The sequence below is a fragment of the Seriola lalandi genome, unplaced genomic scaffold (assembly GCF_002814215.2).
Source record: "Seriola lalandi dorsalis isolate HSWRI2012SDOR001 ecotype SW California unplaced genomic scaffold, Sedor1 jcf7180002054043, whole genome shotgun sequence".
NCBI lineage: Eukaryota > Metazoa > Chordata > Actinopteri > Carangiformes > Carangidae > Seriola > Seriola lalandi.
The window spans coordinates 102,876-121,264 of record NW_019524596.1 but is presented as its reverse complement, the minus strand read 5'-3'; the positions used below and the strand labels follow the sequence as shown (position 1 = coordinate 121,264).

Here is an 18,389-nt window from a genome sequence, read left to right as displayed (position 1 = left end):
TCATCCCCACATCTGAAACGGCAGCAACGGCTCCTATTGGTTGCGCTGGCAGAATCAGAGAAACGGACAGCCAATAAGCTTTTGGGCTAACAGGGTCACTGTTATCCATGAAGCACTGCAATTACTCTCCTGTCTACATCTCTGCCATGTATGCATATGCAATGCTCTCTCCGTCCTTGTACCTGCGCTACACATTTCCGCTGCACATGAACGTCCTTCTTGGTAATATGGTTTATTTACCACAGCTTGAATGAAAGGGAAAGGTCATTTTATATGCTTGAGGCTGATTTGATGTCAAGTTCTTGAATTTTTTTTTTTTTTTTTTCAAATAGAATGAGAAAGAGCGTTAGAGTCTGAATGCAATCTAATATACATTTGCAATCGGTTTATGCATTCAGGTCAAAGCTGTGTACATATTCATCGTAAATTCTTCCCGTGTGAATCCGGCACCATGCTGCTCTTCAAAGACCGGGGAAAGGAAAGCTGTCATACTCCCCCCATCCCCCTTCGTTTTCCCTCCAAGTCATTCCTTTTTCTCACTGTTTACTTGCCGCTCAGTTATGTATTTGTACCACGTACCAGTCAGTCACTCAGTCAGGCTGCGTTCAGCTGTACAAATTACACAGGGTTTTCCTCTTCTCCTCTGTGGACATACGTGGCCTTTTCACTCAGTAAAATGACACTGAAGCCATTTTACATTTTGACACATTGTGTTATAAACTCACAATGTTTAAAATACTGAATTTCAAGCTTGTCTTATGGAGCACCATCAGGGTTCCCGGGCCTCTCTTGCGGCGTCTGATTGAGCATCGGGCCTAATTTGCATCATTCGATTCTCTCAACTGTGGAATAGCTTTGACCTTCCTCCATCATTAGTGACAGAGTGAGACAGAGCGCTCTCCTACCCCCCCTCCTCCTCTTTCATCCATCACACTCACCACTTTCCTGTCTTCCATGTCCATCACTTCTTCCCTTGATACCCAAATCTATCCATCGCTCACACTTGCGGTCATATTATGCGAATCCACACTTATCTATTTCAATCTTCTCCCTTCACTTTCTTTTCATCGCACTTGTTCTTGCACCTGTCTCATTCGGGGTGGTATATATAGAGGAGGTGTCGGTCGTCTTCTGTCTTAAATTCCCCATTTGGATTTCACCTATCTAATGAGCTGGAGAACTGAATTAATTTCTTTTTCTTCTTCAGACCAGAGGCATATAAAAACACACTCCCGCACTTCACACACACTCTCTCTCACACACACACACACAGGGGCCGTTGCCTTTATGGTGAGATGTCTCCGGTGAAATGTTTTCCTTTACAGAAATCGGCCGGTTATCATCACAATCTGCAGCTGCTGTGTTGGCGAAGACGTGATTTCACTTCCCAATGACCAACCCTTGGGATCACCCCACCATTTTGTTATCTGGAAACTCATTAGCCTTTAGAAAGGAAATGACACCAGAAATTAACTCCTTTCATATCCCATCCTGAGCCCAGTCATCAGAGCTGTGATGACAGAGTCTCCTGTATGCGTGAAGGCGACTTTTGTCTCCTTTTGCAACAATATGAGTCCACATTTATCAGCATGACCTACAAAATGCTGCACTGAAGAGCAATAATGAGACAAAATATTCTGTATTTATTGAGGTAATAGCATCAAATAAGGCTGATGGCGGTGACCAAGCTTTTTCGAAGCATGTGTGAGATAATTAATGAGTCATTTCAATCCACACCAGTAATAAGGCCACAGATCCCCGAAGGGCAAGACTAATTCAAGGCTGTTCAGTCACTTGTCATAGTGTGTGTCACTCAAAATGATTGGTGTCCGCATGTGTGGTTTTTTTTTTTTTTTTTTCTCGGAGACAGGTCAAGTTTGATTAAATGATTTTTATCTCACTGCTATTTTTAACTCTTTCTCTCCAACTTGCACTCTTGCTAATGGTGTAATAATCTCTGCACTTGCTGGTTAATTACACCCCAGGATAAACAATTGCCACACTAAATGCTTTTCCTCAATACACTTATAAAAAGCCATGTAAACACTGGCTTATTCGCGTGCATGCACAGGCACAATTTGTGCAGCTTTGTGTAATTTCAGCAGTGCACGTACCAGACTTAATGACTTGTAAGTCTTCTATCTGCCTACCAGCTGGCTGGTGTCCAAACCTCTGATCTGCAGAGCGAGCTCTTCATCGTTCCTGAAAAAAACATGATGGTGCACATGCAGCACTGCATCACACAGGCCGGCACACACGCCTTCTCAACACATCACACATCTGGGTTCAGAGCCGACTCTGTTCCCCTCTGAACCCAGAACAAAAAGGTGATTTTGTACATCTGTCAGCATGAGGAAATGGGCTCTATGGCCGCTCCATCCTGCTCACTAATGAGGCCCGTCCCGGATAACAGGACAACACTTGTAGTTGCCATAACTGCTGAATGCACATGAATAAGGTTAAAATGTGTAGCCAAGGAAAGTCTGTCAATTAGAGAAAGAGTCTTGTACATAGCTTACTTGTGAGGAACGTCAAAGGCGAATTTCCATCGTCTCCTGAAGATAAAATAAAGTTTTTGTGATTCTAATTCTTTGCTTTCACTGACCTGCCTGTGTTGATACTGTATATGGCATCAGTGTGTGTGTATACACGTGAGTCAGAGCTGCCTTTAGAATAGTTTAAACAGACCCGGTGATTTAGCGATAATGAGTGGTTGACTTTAGCTGGCATGTAAACCAATCTGTTCCCCTTTTAGCCATGGCATGCCACTAATGTCTGCCGACGAAGCCCCAATGACCATTGCACTGGAGATTTATAATAACGCCGTGGCCCCTGACCCCCTCCGGATCACATGACTTTATTATGAGTTGCAGAGGAAAGTGTGATGTCATGTGGTGGAAAAAAAAAAGTGTGCACGGGTTTACTGTGACTGAATCGCAAAGAGCGGCGTGAATACCTAAAGACGTAACCGTAATCTGAGCAGAGGCCATATGGTTGCAGGCGAGGTGACCGATCTAATAAGCTCCATTTCTGGGTTGCCCTGTGTTGTTTGTTTAATACACTGTGTGTGTGTGTGTGTGTGTGTGTGTGTGTGTGTGTGCGCGCTGAGTCTCTGCTCTCAGCATGTGTAGCCATGTGCTCAGGTTGGAGCCGGAGAAAAGCAGGTCAAAACACTGCAGGGTGTGAGAATCATCAGAGTAGCCACAGCTAATTAAACGTGCCAGACCTTCTAGTAAAACAAAAGGATCCATGTTCACTAGAGATGAGGCCTGATCGATACTGACTGCTCTTTGTTTTCAGAAGATTACACTTTGAGTTTAGAGATGTCTGACCAACCATTAACCTCTCCAGACCCACTGTCCGCTGTAAATGGACATCAAATATTTATTGGTCTTTAATTAGCCAATGAAAATACACTGTGCTTTGGCTTTGTGAATGAGTAGACTGCGAGCAACCAATTGTGACTTATCGAGTTGTTTGGTGACAGAAGAATGGAAGACACACGAAACAGGAAGTGCAGTAAGAAAGTTTTTAAAATGTCAATGAACCGTATATACTGTACGTGCAGATCACTTCCTTTTTTTTAACATAATTTTTTATTCTTTTAGTGGAACATAAAAACTGCAAAATAAAGACACAGACTAAAATAACAGAACATATGGAAAAGAAAAAAACATGTTTACCCACTGATCACTGGTGAAATTTCAAGTCCTGCCACAGCCAGAAGTCTCATCATAAACTGGAGTACATTGAGATAGAAAGAAACATCTTTTAATCCTTAATATAATATATATATTAGCCCAAATAATCAAAATAAGGCCATTTCAGATCCGTAACAATTTCTTGTAGGCTCCAAAAAAGATTCAGAGGTTTTCATCTGTGTATTAGATCTAAGACTTTTGACCTACTCTATATTTTTGTTATTGTCAACAGATCCCATGAAAAGATTAAAATCAGCAATATTTTCTTGTTTGTGGTTGTTCCCCTTTGAAAATGTCCTGAAGAAATAAAAAAAAGATTCACTTTTTAAAAAGGCCAGAGTAGTTCGTTTTGTTTTTTATATTTCTTTTTTTTCAAACATTAGTCAAACAAGAGTAAACTGCATTTGTCTGGGACTATTTTCAGATGCGGATTATTTATGCTCATAAGATTTTCCAGCTGCAGGACAGTCTATGTGGGACTGACTCAAAATAAACTACTGTGCCCATGTGCATGGTAATGAAGGAACATGTCACCCAGAGCCACAGTGTGTGTTTTTAATAGTGTTTGGACAGTGAAGCTCGATGCCACAGAGGAATAAGATCAGGGTTTGGCTACACAAACACAAACACAAACACACACACACACACACAAACTTGTTATTAGGGTCAGTTCATTGTTCCTCTTGGTCTTTTCATCAGATATATTGACAATAAGAAACATATAAAACATAACTTTATCCTTAGATTAATAGACATTTTAGATCACAACATGTTAACATTCTTGTCATCCTGTTACCTTCTTATCAAAAACTTGAACAAATAAATACCTGGATGAGAGGGATGATCATCAAGACTGAGTTTTGTAAATTGAAATTGTTTATCTATTGGTCCAAATATGTTTTGTTTTTTTTCTAAAGATTTAACAATATGTCTGTCAATTCATGTCAATGTGTGTTTGTTCCACAAGAGTCAGAAATGAAAGGCAACAGATGGGACACAACAGTGTTAAATAAATTCATAGATGTTTGTTCTACTTTTGAAGAGAACAAACAGTGTTTGAAGTGATTCACTGGCTGCTGCAGTGTCTTGTTTTTTGTTTTTGTTTTTCCCTTTAATCCCACCGTCCCTCCGTGTATATTTATCACGACTGTCAAACACAGGACTCTCCTCAGCTGTCAGATTACACCCAGAAAGAGAAAGAGGAAACAAAGACAGAGGGAGAAAGAGAGAGAGAGGAAGTGTGTGTGCGTGCGTGCATGTGTGTGTAGGTTTACATGTAGGATTTCACTTTAATCTATTTTAGGTGCACAGGGGATTTGACATAAAGGTTGAAATACCAATGCTGTGAAAGCTGAGACACTGAAAACTGTTTAGCTCTTAATTTTGGGATTAGGAATACTTTTGGCCAATTTTCATTTTTTACAAGTGCCAGTTATGACTGTAACCTGAGCGACCGTACAGGATCAACTGCGTCACAATAGATGGTGCTGCGTTTCGACAGGTGGACGGTTTAGCGAAGGCTTCACACAGTTTTCTCTTCCCGGTCTGGTTTGCTCAGAGAAAATAATTACAGCAGGAAAAAGTGGATGTACTGATATGATCACTTCAGAGGACTGAAACATGCCCACACACACACACACACACACACACACACACACACACACACACACTTCATTGATGTTTGTCATGGATTTGATGATCTGGACTACACAGCACTGTTGCTCATTATAACAGAGGGGAAAATAACAAAGCCTGCATTGAGTGGGAGCAAATTCAAGCAAGGAACAAAGTAGCACAAGACATCAAAGAAGTGAAACAAAAATAATGTATCTTTCTCAATATGCATGTTCTCAGCGTCACAACTGATGCAAAATCTCCCAACTAATTTACGACAGGAACAGCAGCAACAGCTAGATCTCAGGACCAACCAGGTGTGCATCAGATACTTGTCGTGAAGAAAGTCAACGCACACCAGAGTAAGAGGTAGTTTCTCTGTTCTTGAGACTTTTGTTCACTCTGAGACCCGAGTATCAACTGCATTTGTGGATTTCACATCCAGTTATTGTCAGCAAATTTTATTTATTTCATATTTCATATTTACCTGCTGCCGGGCGCATGGACCTTAATGTGAAGATTAAGGTTCAATGAAATAAGTCTTCGCAAGCTAAAAGAAATGTATTTGTTGATTTGTTGATGAAATGTCTCCCCCTGCGTGCATTGAAGGCAGAGTGTGAATTCGACTTTTTCTCCGGGGCAAAAGGGAAGCCAGTACAGTGCGGGCTCATGCTTCAGTGAACTGTGAAGTGTTGCAGTGTCTTGTTTGTTAAACTAAAACTGTCATGTAAAAGTAGTGGAGTAGAAAGTACAATGTTTCACTCAGAAATGTAGTGGAGTGGAAGTATAAAGTAGCATAAAATGGAAATGTGAGAACAAGTATCTCAATATTGTACTTACGTACAATACTTAGAGTAAATGTACTTCATTACTTTTGACTACTGGGTGAAAACAAAAAGGGGTGACTATTATAAAAGCTAATATCAGGGGCACCCGGTGGCTTACCTGGTAGAGCGTATCAATGTCACTATAACAAAGGCAAGAAGCCCCCCACCCCCAAAAAAAGATAATATCATAGAGGTAAAAGACAAAGTAAACCACCACACAAAATACTGTTGAAATGAAATTATGAAGTATATATTGATGTTAAAACGTATCTCTACAACAACTAACCCTCCATCGTCTCACTGCTTATGACTGAGCACCAGTGTTTGTTGAAATGAGATAATACGACATTTTACATTTGTAATGAAATGCCAAGCCAGCATCGTAAATGAAGGGGTGAACTATCAGCCAGTTAACATTAGTTAGATTAATTACAAATTAGAAACTAGCTAACATTAACATTCATCATCCTGACATAATCTAATTCAGCAATTCTGAAGGTAAAGTGCATTAAACAAGCTGTAGTTAGGTCTTACTGTCTGTGGGACAGGCACATGATGTAAAGGTTAGGAAATGGTAATGTCCACTTTAGGTATGTCTGAAATCATGAATATGGGATATATATTGTCATATATACAGTTACAGACAAGAAGATACTGTAGATATAAATGTGTTCCCTGCCATTCAAACCCTGATGGACGGTTTGGTTGTGTGTGTCATGCTGCTTGTAAAATTCAGGGGTTATTGTTCAAAAATTTGTGGAATACATATGATAAATATGCATCGTATGTCTGCTCTGTGTATGCCGCTGGGCCATAAAGCTGAACGTTTTCACCCACCGGTACAGTCGATACCGCCTGACCCCTCCACATTCCCTCTGAAAACATTTTGTGAGTGTGTTTATGTGCAGGGTGCTATACTTATGCAGTATTCATGTTAATATTCAAGTCATGACTGTTTGTGAATAAAATGAATGTTCCAAACACTTTACTGCAGTGAAAACACAATAGACTTTTCTGTCAGTAAAGTGTGTGTCTGTCCACCTGTTTGTATTGTGCATTGAAAAAAAGAAAAGAAAAGAAAACCTAAGTGGAAACACATCCACCTTTTTCTCAATTTTTTGAGGCTGGTGCTGTTTTTTTTGACAATATCTTGTCGCACCTCCTCTGGTTTAATGTCACCTGACTGAAGAACACATTCATTTGAGGCGTTGCAGTGAAGCGTAATTTTAATCTGCCATATTTTACAACTCTGAGAAATCCTTTGCCTGGATGCAGATCAGGAGCCGGGTTTTTGACACTTGGCCTAACATTGTCCCGGGTTTCAAGTTTGAGATCCTGTTAACTAACAGACAAACAAACCAGACCTCCTCAGCAGAACTATCAAACTTTTTAAACTATTTCCGTAGCAATCGATTGTAGAGCAGGTTAACTCCATATAGTTCAGTAAATATTCAGTGATGAAGTTTTATGGATTAGCTGCTTGTGACTAATCACTTTGAGTAACTTCTGCTGCACTGAGTGAAACTGATACAGACTAAAGCTATCAGTGTCATGGGATTTGCCAGTCAGACTCCCCGCTGTGCCCGGCGCCCCTCACTGAGGGCTCAGTGTTGGTGAAGTTCAAAGTGAAAACATGACATATACACACACACACGCACGCACGCACTTGGACACACACATGGATGAAACGACCTTTTGGGCTCATCTCACTTCTAATCCACTTAACGTTGTCTACATCCTGCCCACACACCAACCCAGACAGCTCCTGTCTGAATTCAGGGACATTTATAGTGTGTGTGTGTGTGTGTGTGTGTGTGTGTGTGTGTGTGTGTGTGTGTTCTGACATTAAAATTATTTTTAGCATGATTAAAGTAACTTGTTTTCGATGGTGTGATCTTTGTTGGAGAAGTCTTTTGAGGACTGGAAGAGATTCTCTCCCCTTAATGAACAAGCAGCACATGTATTTTTATTTTTTTATTATTGTATAAGGTTGTATCTCTTGTAAGCTTGTTTTAGCTTTTGTTTGTTGCGTTGCAGATGCTCAGTGGCTGTCAGGCATTGTTCTTGATGCACTGTGCATGATGTTCTGTTTCAATGTGATTTTGGCTTTGACTTTGATGCCGGTAGAGAACTGAGGCTGGAGTTTGGCTTCCTCAGCTCCTGCCGCTTTCTGCTAACAAACACTCAGTACTGGTGGCGCCTCACTTTGCTGCACTGCTCGGGAAAGATGCAGACATACATCAGCTCAGAGAAATCAGAGAGATCTGTGAAGTATTTTGGGGATCACCCGGCTAGAGGCGAAGCAGTACAGTAGGATGATGCGTGAGTCATAAAACGTCTCTCGTTTCGTGAAACATCATCCTCTGTACGAGGAGACAGTCATCAGCAAGGGGTGATGCTTCTTCAAAACGATGATGAACTGTGTGTGTGTGTGTTTGTGTTTGTCTGTGTGGTTGGGTGTATGTGTGTGTGTGTGTGCTGTAAGCCTCTTGCTATGCTGCAGACTCATGTTGTCAGGAGTCTATGAGAGGATTGAGACTGACAGTGTGGATATGTTACCTTGCATCCTCAGCTCAACAGCTTGTGTTTGTGTGTGTGTGTGTGTGTGTGTGTGTGTGTGTGTGTGTGTGACCTTGGACCATATTCATCAAACTTGTCTGAATTATATTTAGAGTGTTTTAAAGAGCCACTTTGCAGTAAAAGTTTTCTGCTATGACACATTTATCAATCACCTTCCTCCAACCTACAGCAACTTTTTAGAGAAACGTATCACGAAGCACCAGGCAGGTGCAACAGGTTCCTCACGATGAGCGACCCCATTCATATTATCACACTGTTTTCACATTGATTTCACATTCTTACTATGAAAAATACAGATTACAACCCCTTTTGCAACCCCCTCACTTTACAAGTAGCAGGTAAAATAAAAGATATTTAACATTCACTTAGTGCGTTTTTGGTTTTGAATGGCAACAAATCTCTGTCATGTTAATTCATTTGGTCGTGCATCTAGTTCTGTAATCTTATTTCTTATAATCTTATTTACTTGCAGACTTACTCCAGATCCACCTGAAACAAGAGAAACTACATGAAATGGTTTAACCTAAAGTCAGGATATAGGATTTGAAGGATGAATGTGAGCATGAGAATGTGACATAACTTGTTGAAGTACATTATTTTACATCTAAGAATTATTAATTATCTAAATACTGTATATTGCAATGTGCTGTGTAATGAAACTGTACTGCAGCAGTCAAGTCCACGCTTTGTGTTTTTGTCTGTAATCAGCTGGGGGTCAAACCAGGCAGCATGTCACTCTAGATCAGCTCACACTCACTGCCTCAGTGACTCAGAGTTCTTAGAGGAAGGAAGTGGGTGAAGCTACAGTAGGATTGCATGGCACCGAGCGCCGTCACGAGTATCGTCTCTCTTTGCAAACTCAAAACAACTGCAGCGTCCTTGACATTTCACACTGCAGCTCACTGGACTGATGTCAGCTTGGAAAATGTTCCGTTTTCTTTGTAAACACTGGGAGCTGTGGTTTACGGTTCATGTTGTCGTTGGCTGTCACTGGTTGTCGCTGTCACGATGTTCATGAAGTCGACAAGTGACCAGAAGTTTGTGAATGTGTTCGTATTCTGTTTGTTCCACTTTTTTTATTCAGATTTTTTATCTCTCCGGACGTTCTACGCCTCGTCACTGTGGGGATCTGTGAAGCTCTTCCTCGGGCTCATCCTCCATTTTCTCACCTAACTATGTTGTGATGACAGTTTTTCCTTGTTATCGTCACAGCTTTAGGCATTGTTATTTTATGTTTTCTTTTTATTTATTTATTTGCCACCTTCAGTCTTGGAACTGTAAATCCTTGTTGAGACTTAAACGTAGACAGAAGAGACACAAAACACATAATCTGACTTTTCAGACTTGGAAAAGAAACTTTTATGTTTGACCTGGGCTAGCTGGTATTTCTTGAAGATAAATATGGCCAAAATTAGTCTTTTCAGACTTTAATGAAATTGTATATCTCTGCTTTGAAGAAATGTACCACAGTTGTCTTCTCCCCTGACCGTTCACAGTCCCCCCCCACCCCCTTCAAAAAGCTGCTAAATTATATTCCACACTTGACTTGGGCTTAAAATGGAGTGACTAAGCACAGATTTAATACCAGGTTTATAGCTACTTAGCAATGGAAAGTACAAACTGTCAGCTTTCCTATGGATGTAAAAATGTCAAGTTTGTGCCTCGGTTTGTTTGCAACAATAAAATGTAAAAGCTTTCTCTAATAACCTGCTGACTGCTCAACTGCTCATACATCACTGATGCTGAATTGTGTCTCTTTGAGGTTTTTATTGTGTGTGTGTGTGTGTGTGTGTGTGTGTGTGTGTGTGTGTGTGTGTGTGAGAGTGAGAGAGGGCGAGAGACAGAAAGCCAGACAAAGCTTAGGAGGGACAGATACTGAGGTTGAGGAGAGCCACGCTCTGCTGGCCAAATATAAAGGCTTATAAAGGCTACCAGTCAGCATGGATGACCTATTTACGGTCAGACACACTGCCTCACAAACACACAAATACACACCAGACAATGTCCGCCACCTTATTTTTCTCCATAGTTATTTGAGAAGCGTCTTTTCTTGGAGACACTAATTTTAATCAGATTAACCTGACGGTCTACATTCGGTGAGACAACGGGTGTTTGAAACATCTGGCCGTGGTCATCAGTGTTGTGATGATGCATGTGCGATTAGACAGGGATGTCGTTCCCCAACATCTGTTCATTAGGTCAGCTGTCTAAAAGTTAGCTATTTTTAGCTTTTGGGCTGATTTCCCTCCCATTTTACTTCCATTCTCTCTATGGACAGCTGGCCTGTGGCAGACTCTGCCTTCCACACTGTCTAGATAGTTGTGGGATTTGCCACTGCTGTTGCCTTAACATCTGGCAGATGTTAATTTACAGCGTGTAGTGTGGATTTGGGGACTCCTGCTGGGATTTTGTGTGTGTCGCCTGTCCAGGTGTAGGAACATGATGTAAGACTAACCCTGTGCTCTTTAATTTTCAAGAGAAATATGGAAGCAGTCAGATGCACAGAAGGACGCAGTCTGCTGATAAAACCACCTGCTGCAACAATGGTAGAAAAACATATCCTCTGTGTTTAGGATGGGAGTGAGAGTAAAGGTGTATATGTATTTGCCTGCTCACTGGATGATGGTGCAGACTCCTCTGGGTCTATGTGTTTGATGAAGTGTGTGTGTGTGTGTTTTAAGGATCCCCGCCTGTCCTTGAGTCAAGCAGTGAGGACCTTGTGTGCCTTGACGATGTCAGCTCACTGATTCATGCTGCGACTCTGCCACTGACCCATAGCATGACTCTCTGGGGTGGAGTGGGGGGGTTGGGGGTGGGGGTTGGAGACAGGTTGCATCCATCACACTGCCGAAGAGCTGGGCAGATATGCACTGACACACACACACACACACACACACAGACGCTATATACACTCAGAAGAAGACCAAGACTTTATAGCCATGCTAGCAGCCGAAGCAAAGCCGTACTTTAAGCTAAATGCTAGTACATGCTAGCTTGCTGATGTTCAGCAATAATATCCTTAACAACTTATTTTATCATCTTAGCACACTGACATCTACAAATAATAGATTAAACCATATTTCATCTCTCCAACAGATATTTCAATAAAAAAAACAAGTTATCATCAAAGTTATGAGCATTCATCATCTGGCCATCATGATCTGCACAAAAGTTTGTGCCAATCCTCAGAGTGGATGTTGAGATATTTCACTAAATGACTGAAAAGTTTGATCTCATTGGAATTGGCATTGGAAGAAAAATCTGATGAATTTATCCTAAAGAGACCCTAAATGTCTGTTCTAAAATTCATGGCAAACCATCCAATAGCCGTTGAGATATTTCACTCTGAATCACAAATGTCACCGTGGCACTGGAGGAAAAGTCAGGGGGTCACTAAAGTCGTTAAGATTCATCCTCGGGGGGCCATGAGTAGTTGTTAGGATATTTTCAGTCTGGGCCAAGGCAGTGAACCAACCGACAAACATCGCCAATGCTAGAGCTGTGCCACTAAAACATCTAAAATATCATCATGTCACTGCCACAAAAAATTTGCCAGATGGTGCCGGGACACACACGCAAATTTTGTTTGATTTCAGTTTATAAATAGCTTGTTATTTCAGAACATCTGTATACTCGTGTTTGTTTTTCAGATCTCTCTGTTCCTCTCCTGGGCTCTATTCCGTGGAGACACTGAGGTTTGCTGCTCTGTTGTTGTGGTCATGGTGAGTTGTTGCTGGTTGACAGTGCGAGGCTGAGTTGTTGCTGAGAAATGGGTCAGTTTCCGCAGCGGTCGGCACAGCAGCCTCTCTGTGCCTGCGTTTTGTCTGCAAGCGAAAGGAAAAAAATCGTGCCAGATTTCAACCAGGTCCTTCAGATACGGGATCTGTAAACAGTGTTTTCCAGGCCCGTCGAAAATGGCGGGATTTATCCACCCTGAGGCTTAGTAGATGAGACACAATCTCTGGGGGTTTTACTGCAGTTTGTGTGTGTGTTATCATGTGTGAAAATATGAGTGTTGTGCATGTGTGCAAAGAATTTGTGTCTGCCATCATTTAAATTTAGCTTTAATCCCATTTCATCCTGTTTGATCCCATTGATGCCGACGCATTGAAACAGTCAGATATGATTAGGCATTCAAGAGGCTGTTTTTCTAAATCCAACTTGCTAGAAAGAGAATTGAGGCGAAGCCGTCAGCAGAGAGGGATACTGACAACTTTTGGCTCTTTCAACTCTGCGACTCGCCCTCTGCAGACTGCCCATTAAGCACAAACCAACTCATATATTATTAATCTGTTTGGCTCTTCCTCCTTCCACTGCCAGCATCAGAGTGCATTTTAACATGATACTTCCTGGTGGTGGTGATATAGTGTATTCTCTCTCCTTTTCACTTCATCTGAAAAACAAACATTCAAGTAAATAGTCAAGTTTAACATCTGGGGTGTCTGGTAAGCAGTTTCTGTCTGAAAGCAAAAAAAAAAAACTTTCCACACTTTCTTATTAAGCAACATTTTCTTCAAGTATGACAGTATTCCTGCCCTTTCCTGGTAAGTGGATGGACACTGTTGTGTTCCAGATCTAATGCCAGGTGCTCTTTGACTGTCTCTGAGTTGAAAAACAGTGCGTGGGAGAGATGACAGGTTGCCTGAAGGAATGTTAAAGCACGAGTGATTCATCTCATCTTCGTGCAAGAGGGACCAAAACGATTTTTAATTCATACCCAGCAAAATGCCACATCCTACGCATACACGCATCAGCATATACCTGATCAAACACATAACATGACTTGAGTACACAGCGATTCAAACACCTATTTCTTCTCGCGTTCGGATAGGCACGACGGCGTGCGTGGTTGTTGAGGAGCTCAGTCTGTGTTTGTGCGTGGTGATAATAAATTCATTGTGTTTGTCAAAATGGAGCAGACGGCCTCAGTGCTGCAAGAGCAGAGGAGATGCAACATGCATGAATTCAGCTGAAGCAAGAAGGTCCCAGTGTCCCAGTTCTCCATGAATCCATAGATGAATTAGTGAAAAGACAAATTATGTTAAATATCTTAAAGGGATCTGGGTTCCTGTAATGGGGTCTCGTCAGTTGTATTTTAATGCCGTGTCATGATATGTCTCAAATCTCCACAGCTTTCGGTACAATATTACTTAAACTGCAGAACACATAGATAATTTACAGCCATGTGGATGTAATTTTTATGAGCCTGGGAGATGATGGATGATAGGCTCCTTTCTTTTTCACATCCTCTTCCTGTCTTTACTGACTTCTCTTTTTTCCTGTCTCTCCCCTCTCTGTTTCTGTTCCTGTCTTCTCCCTCTCTCGTCCTGCAGGTGTATGGTGTACTGACCCTGCCTGCGACAGGCGAGGAGTCAGAGGACCAGGGCCATGATTGGCTCTCCTGGCCCTGGTGGGCGTGCCTTAGTGCCATGGCCGAGGGTGTGGCGATGGGTCCTAGCTGCTTCTCTGGTTGCCATGATAACCTTGACGCTGCCAGGAAGTAGCCAGGCCTGTCCGCCACGGTGCGAGTGCTCGGCTCAGCTGAGGTCGGTGTCGTGTCAGCGGCGGCGGCTCACCAACATCCCAGAGGGCATTCCCACAGAGACACAGCTCCTGGACCTCAGCAAGAACCGGCTCCGCTGGGTGCAGGCCGGTGACCTGGCACCATACCCACGACTGGAGGAAGTGGACCTGAGTGAGAACCTCATTGCCACATTAGAGCCCAATGCCTTCGCCACCCTCCAGAGTCTTAAAGTGCTGAAGTTAAGGGGAAACCAGCTGAAGTTAGTGCCCATGGGGGCCTTCGCCAAGCTGGGCAATCTGACCAGCCTGGACCTGAGTGAGAATAAAATGGTGATTTTATTGGACTACACCTTCCAGGATCTGAGGAGTCTGAAACATCTGGAGGTGGGAGACAACGACCTGGTTTACATATCCCACAAGGTAAGCCGTCCAGTATCCTGCCAGTCCAGTACATGACTGTTTTACTAATGAAAAACTGGATGGAAGAACATTTACTTTATTTTTAAGAAATTAGATCATGGAGGATCAGACTTTCATACTGGTAGTAGTGGAGTATATTCTGAGGTGTATTATACAAGACATTTAGTAGCTAATGACCCTTTTAAGTTTCTGTCACCAGTTAAGTGTAGAGTAGTGTCTTCACATCAACACTGAACATTCACATTAAACCCCTCTGTCCCCTGTATTCTCCAGGCATTCTCAGGGCTGCTGGGACTCGAAGATCTCACAATAGAGCGCTGCAACCTGACATCCATCTCTGGCCAGACACTGTCCTATCTCCGCAGCCTGGTCACCCTTCGCCTCCGTCACCTCAGCATCACTGCCCTGGAGGACCAGAACTTCCGCAAGCTCTCCAACCTGCGGGGTCTGGACATCGATCATTGGCCGTACCTGGAGTACATCTCCCCTCTGAGTTTCCAGGGCCTGGACCTCCACTGGCTCTCCATCACCAACACCAACATCACCTCTGTCCCCTCCGCCTCCTTCAAGAACCTGGTGCACCTCACCCACCTCAACCTCTCCTACAACCCTATCACCACACTAGAGCCCTGGGCCTTCAAGGACCTGCTCAGACTGAAGGAGCTCATCATGGTAAGCACAGGGTTGATGACAGTGGAGCCCCATGCCTTCGGAGGCCTCCGACAGATCCGGGTGCTCAACTTCTCCTCCAACGACCTGCAGACTCTGGAAGAGGGCTCCTTCCACTCTGTCAACAGTCTGGAGACCCTCAGAGTGGATGGGAACCCCCTGATGTGTGACTGCCGTCTGTTGTGGATCCTGCAAAGACGCAAGACCCTCAACTTTGACGGCAGAGTGCCGGTGTGTGCGGGGCCGGTGGAGGTGCAAGGGGTCAGCCTCAGCACCTTCACCGATTCTGCACTCTTCGATCACTTTACATGCCAGAAACCTAAGATACGCAACCGCAAGCTGCAGCAGGTAATGAAGATCATCTTCATCTACATTTAGGTTTAATACTAAGTAAGATAAGAGCAAAAGCTATTGGTTTGATAACTGAGGTCATGAGAATAGCTTCTGCTGCAAAAAGTATTATGCAACACTGTCAGATTTCGCTGTGTAATTATTCTGCTGTGTTTTCTGACTCTCCTGCGTTTATTAGTCCATGCACTCCTTTCCTCCGCCTCCCACAGGTGATCGCTCGTGAAGGCCAGCCAGTGAGTTTTCTGTGTCGAGCTGAGGGAGAACCTGCACCTGCTATTGTCTGGATTTCCCCACAGCGTAGACGGATCACAGCGAAGAGCTCAGGGCGCATTACTGTTCTCCCTAGTGGCACCCTGGAGATCCGCTACGCCCAGCTCACCGACAGCGGAACATACATCTGCATTGCCAGTAACGCTGGAGGTAATGACACCTACTTCGCCACACTCACAGTGCGTGGCCAGCCGCTTGACGCCGCCTCAGCCTTCTTTCTCAACCGCTCGCTGTACAGCGGCGAGTTCTTCAACGACACAAATCTGAACAGCACACGTGTTTTCCTCAAGTTCACCTTGGACCTGACCACCATCTTGGTCTCCACTGCAATGGGTTGCATCACCTTCCTGGGGGTGGTCCTCTTCTGTTTCCTGCTGTTGTTCGTGTGGAGCCGGGGACGCGGCCAACGCAAGAACAACTTCACAGTGGAGTACTCTTTCCGGAAATCCGAACCCGCAACTGGAGGCTCCTCGGGAGGGACCAGGAAGTTCAATATGAAGATGATATGAAACAACGCAGCCAGGGGTCCCTCGGGGGAGGCATGAGCACGTCCCAAAAACGTGTTTGACACACGCAAACGCACACAGCCACTGACTCGCAAAGAAGTTTGAAAGCACAATGTAAGTTCCTGTCCATGGCTCCTTTCAAAATTGAGCGCCCACATCAAAACCGGAGCCATGACTCGATTTGGTTTGATTTGTGAACGAGAACAAAATGACCCTGACCTCTCTGCCTCTCAGTGGTTTTATTCAGCATGTGGTGAAAAACATGTTTGAATGATACTGTAAGGAACTGCAGTAATGATAGATTGGAAAGAGCTACTTGTCATCCATGCTTGATAAGAATAATAGAGTTAAGAATCATAGGCGATAAGTTGTGAATTGGCATGATTACCGAGCTGTGGAATACTGGTAGTCCTGTCTCTTGGTTACATTAATGAGGAAATGAAAAAGATTTCCTTTTGATTAAAATTTCCCTTTACTGTATTCTGTGCAGTCAGGGATTTTAAGAGGAATGTAATTCAAGGAGACCTGGCTGCCATCCATTTATAGAATTTGTAGCTATGCTCCAAGAAAATCTGCCTTGTTAAGAGTCATGCATGTAGAGTTGCAGTTGAGAGTTAAGTTGTAAATTTATACAGCTAAATAAAACAAATGGTTTTGAAAGAAAATTTGAATATGTTTTCTATAGAGTATTCAGTATAACAGCCAGCTTTATCTATTCTGACCACGACTGAACAGTGAGGGGGATTATATTGGGTCAAACACTTCATTAACATTATCATATGTCATTTGTTTTAATGAGCAAAAGCTTAATGGATGTAGAAGATGATCTGATTATAATATTTGGTGAGAAGGAATGAATTTGGACCATTCACATAAATGACAAATAGACAAACAAAACATGATTTGGCCTTTACTACGTTAGAATTTGCGACAACGTTAGCTGTGTGAGTTTGGGACGAGCGCACTAGCCGGGAGTTACCGTGGCTGCCCGTGGGCCGGAGAGTTTGGTTAGGAAGTCAAGCCCACCGGACACGGGCAGCTACGGTAACCATAGCAACCAATGCAAGCAAGAGCAAGAAGGGGCCGGGCTGGTGGCCACGGGAGGGTTGCTCAGTAGCAGAGGAGGGAAGAAAGAAGTCAATGTGACCTCTGCTTTCTCTCCTCTAGATCATATGCTCTTTCATCAACAGGAGAGGGACGACCCACCGGCCTCCGCCCTGCCCTGTCCCTGCCCTCTGCTGCGTTGGTGGACGCCTGACCTTCCCAGTGCTGCCAGGGGGGAGCAGCCTGGAGGGTTGGGTCATACTCAGAGGCAGACAGAGGACACACAGTAGCACTATGGAGGTGTTCACATACATATCAACACATTCATCCTAGTATTGTATAGCACCTTTTCTCAGGAAAAGTGCAATAACTGGCCGACAGAGTGAGTGTGCACCACAAATAGTTACTCTGTTAAAATAGTACATTCCAACAATACTGTATGTAGAAACATAAAGCCAAAATTCATTCTCTGAGAGAGAAGTGATGTATATATGTGAGTGAAGAAACAAAGCCATAGTATCTGTAGGTTGTTTTTTTATACAGTAGTGTGTGCATGATTCAGTTATATAATAATAATTATTGCCATCACTGCCATCTTACAAGCTGTCAGGATGATTACAGGACCATCTGCTGTCACTGTGCTTGCATAAAGTTGCACCCCATAACGCACACGCATTCACACAAAACACACAACATCAAGGTTATTTGAAATGGTAGGAGCAACACACATAGTTAGATGCGAATAAACATGCAAATTGACAGTGCACCACAGCCATCACAAAGTGCGATGCTGAGTGCTCTCTCTCTCTCTCTGTCTTTGACACGGTCAGTGCGCGAATGTCTCTGCCCCCCTAGCCCAGTGCATCCCCCCTCCTCAACCCCAC

At 43.2% G+C, this 18,389-nt stretch overlaps 1 protein-coding gene across 1 annotated transcript in view; it reads left to right on the top strand.

The window, feature by feature from the left end:
* Window positions 1-17,126, top strand: part of lingo3b (leucine rich repeat and Ig domain containing 3b) — a 31,689-nt gene extending 14,563 nt beyond the window's left edge. The window contains exons 2-4 of the mRNA XM_023402897.2: window positions 14,056-14,665; window positions 14,939-15,682; window positions 15,895-17,126. Of these exons, the coding sequence (XP_023258665.1) occupies window positions 14,111-14,665; window positions 14,939-15,682; window positions 15,895-16,464 (1,869 nt within the window). The 5' untranslated portion in view covers window positions 14,056-14,110 and the 3' untranslated portion in view covers window positions 16,465-17,126. The remainder of the gene's footprint in view (window positions 1-14,055; window positions 14,666-14,938; window positions 15,683-15,894) is intronic.
* Window positions 17,127-18,389: the final 1,263 nt, after the last annotated feature.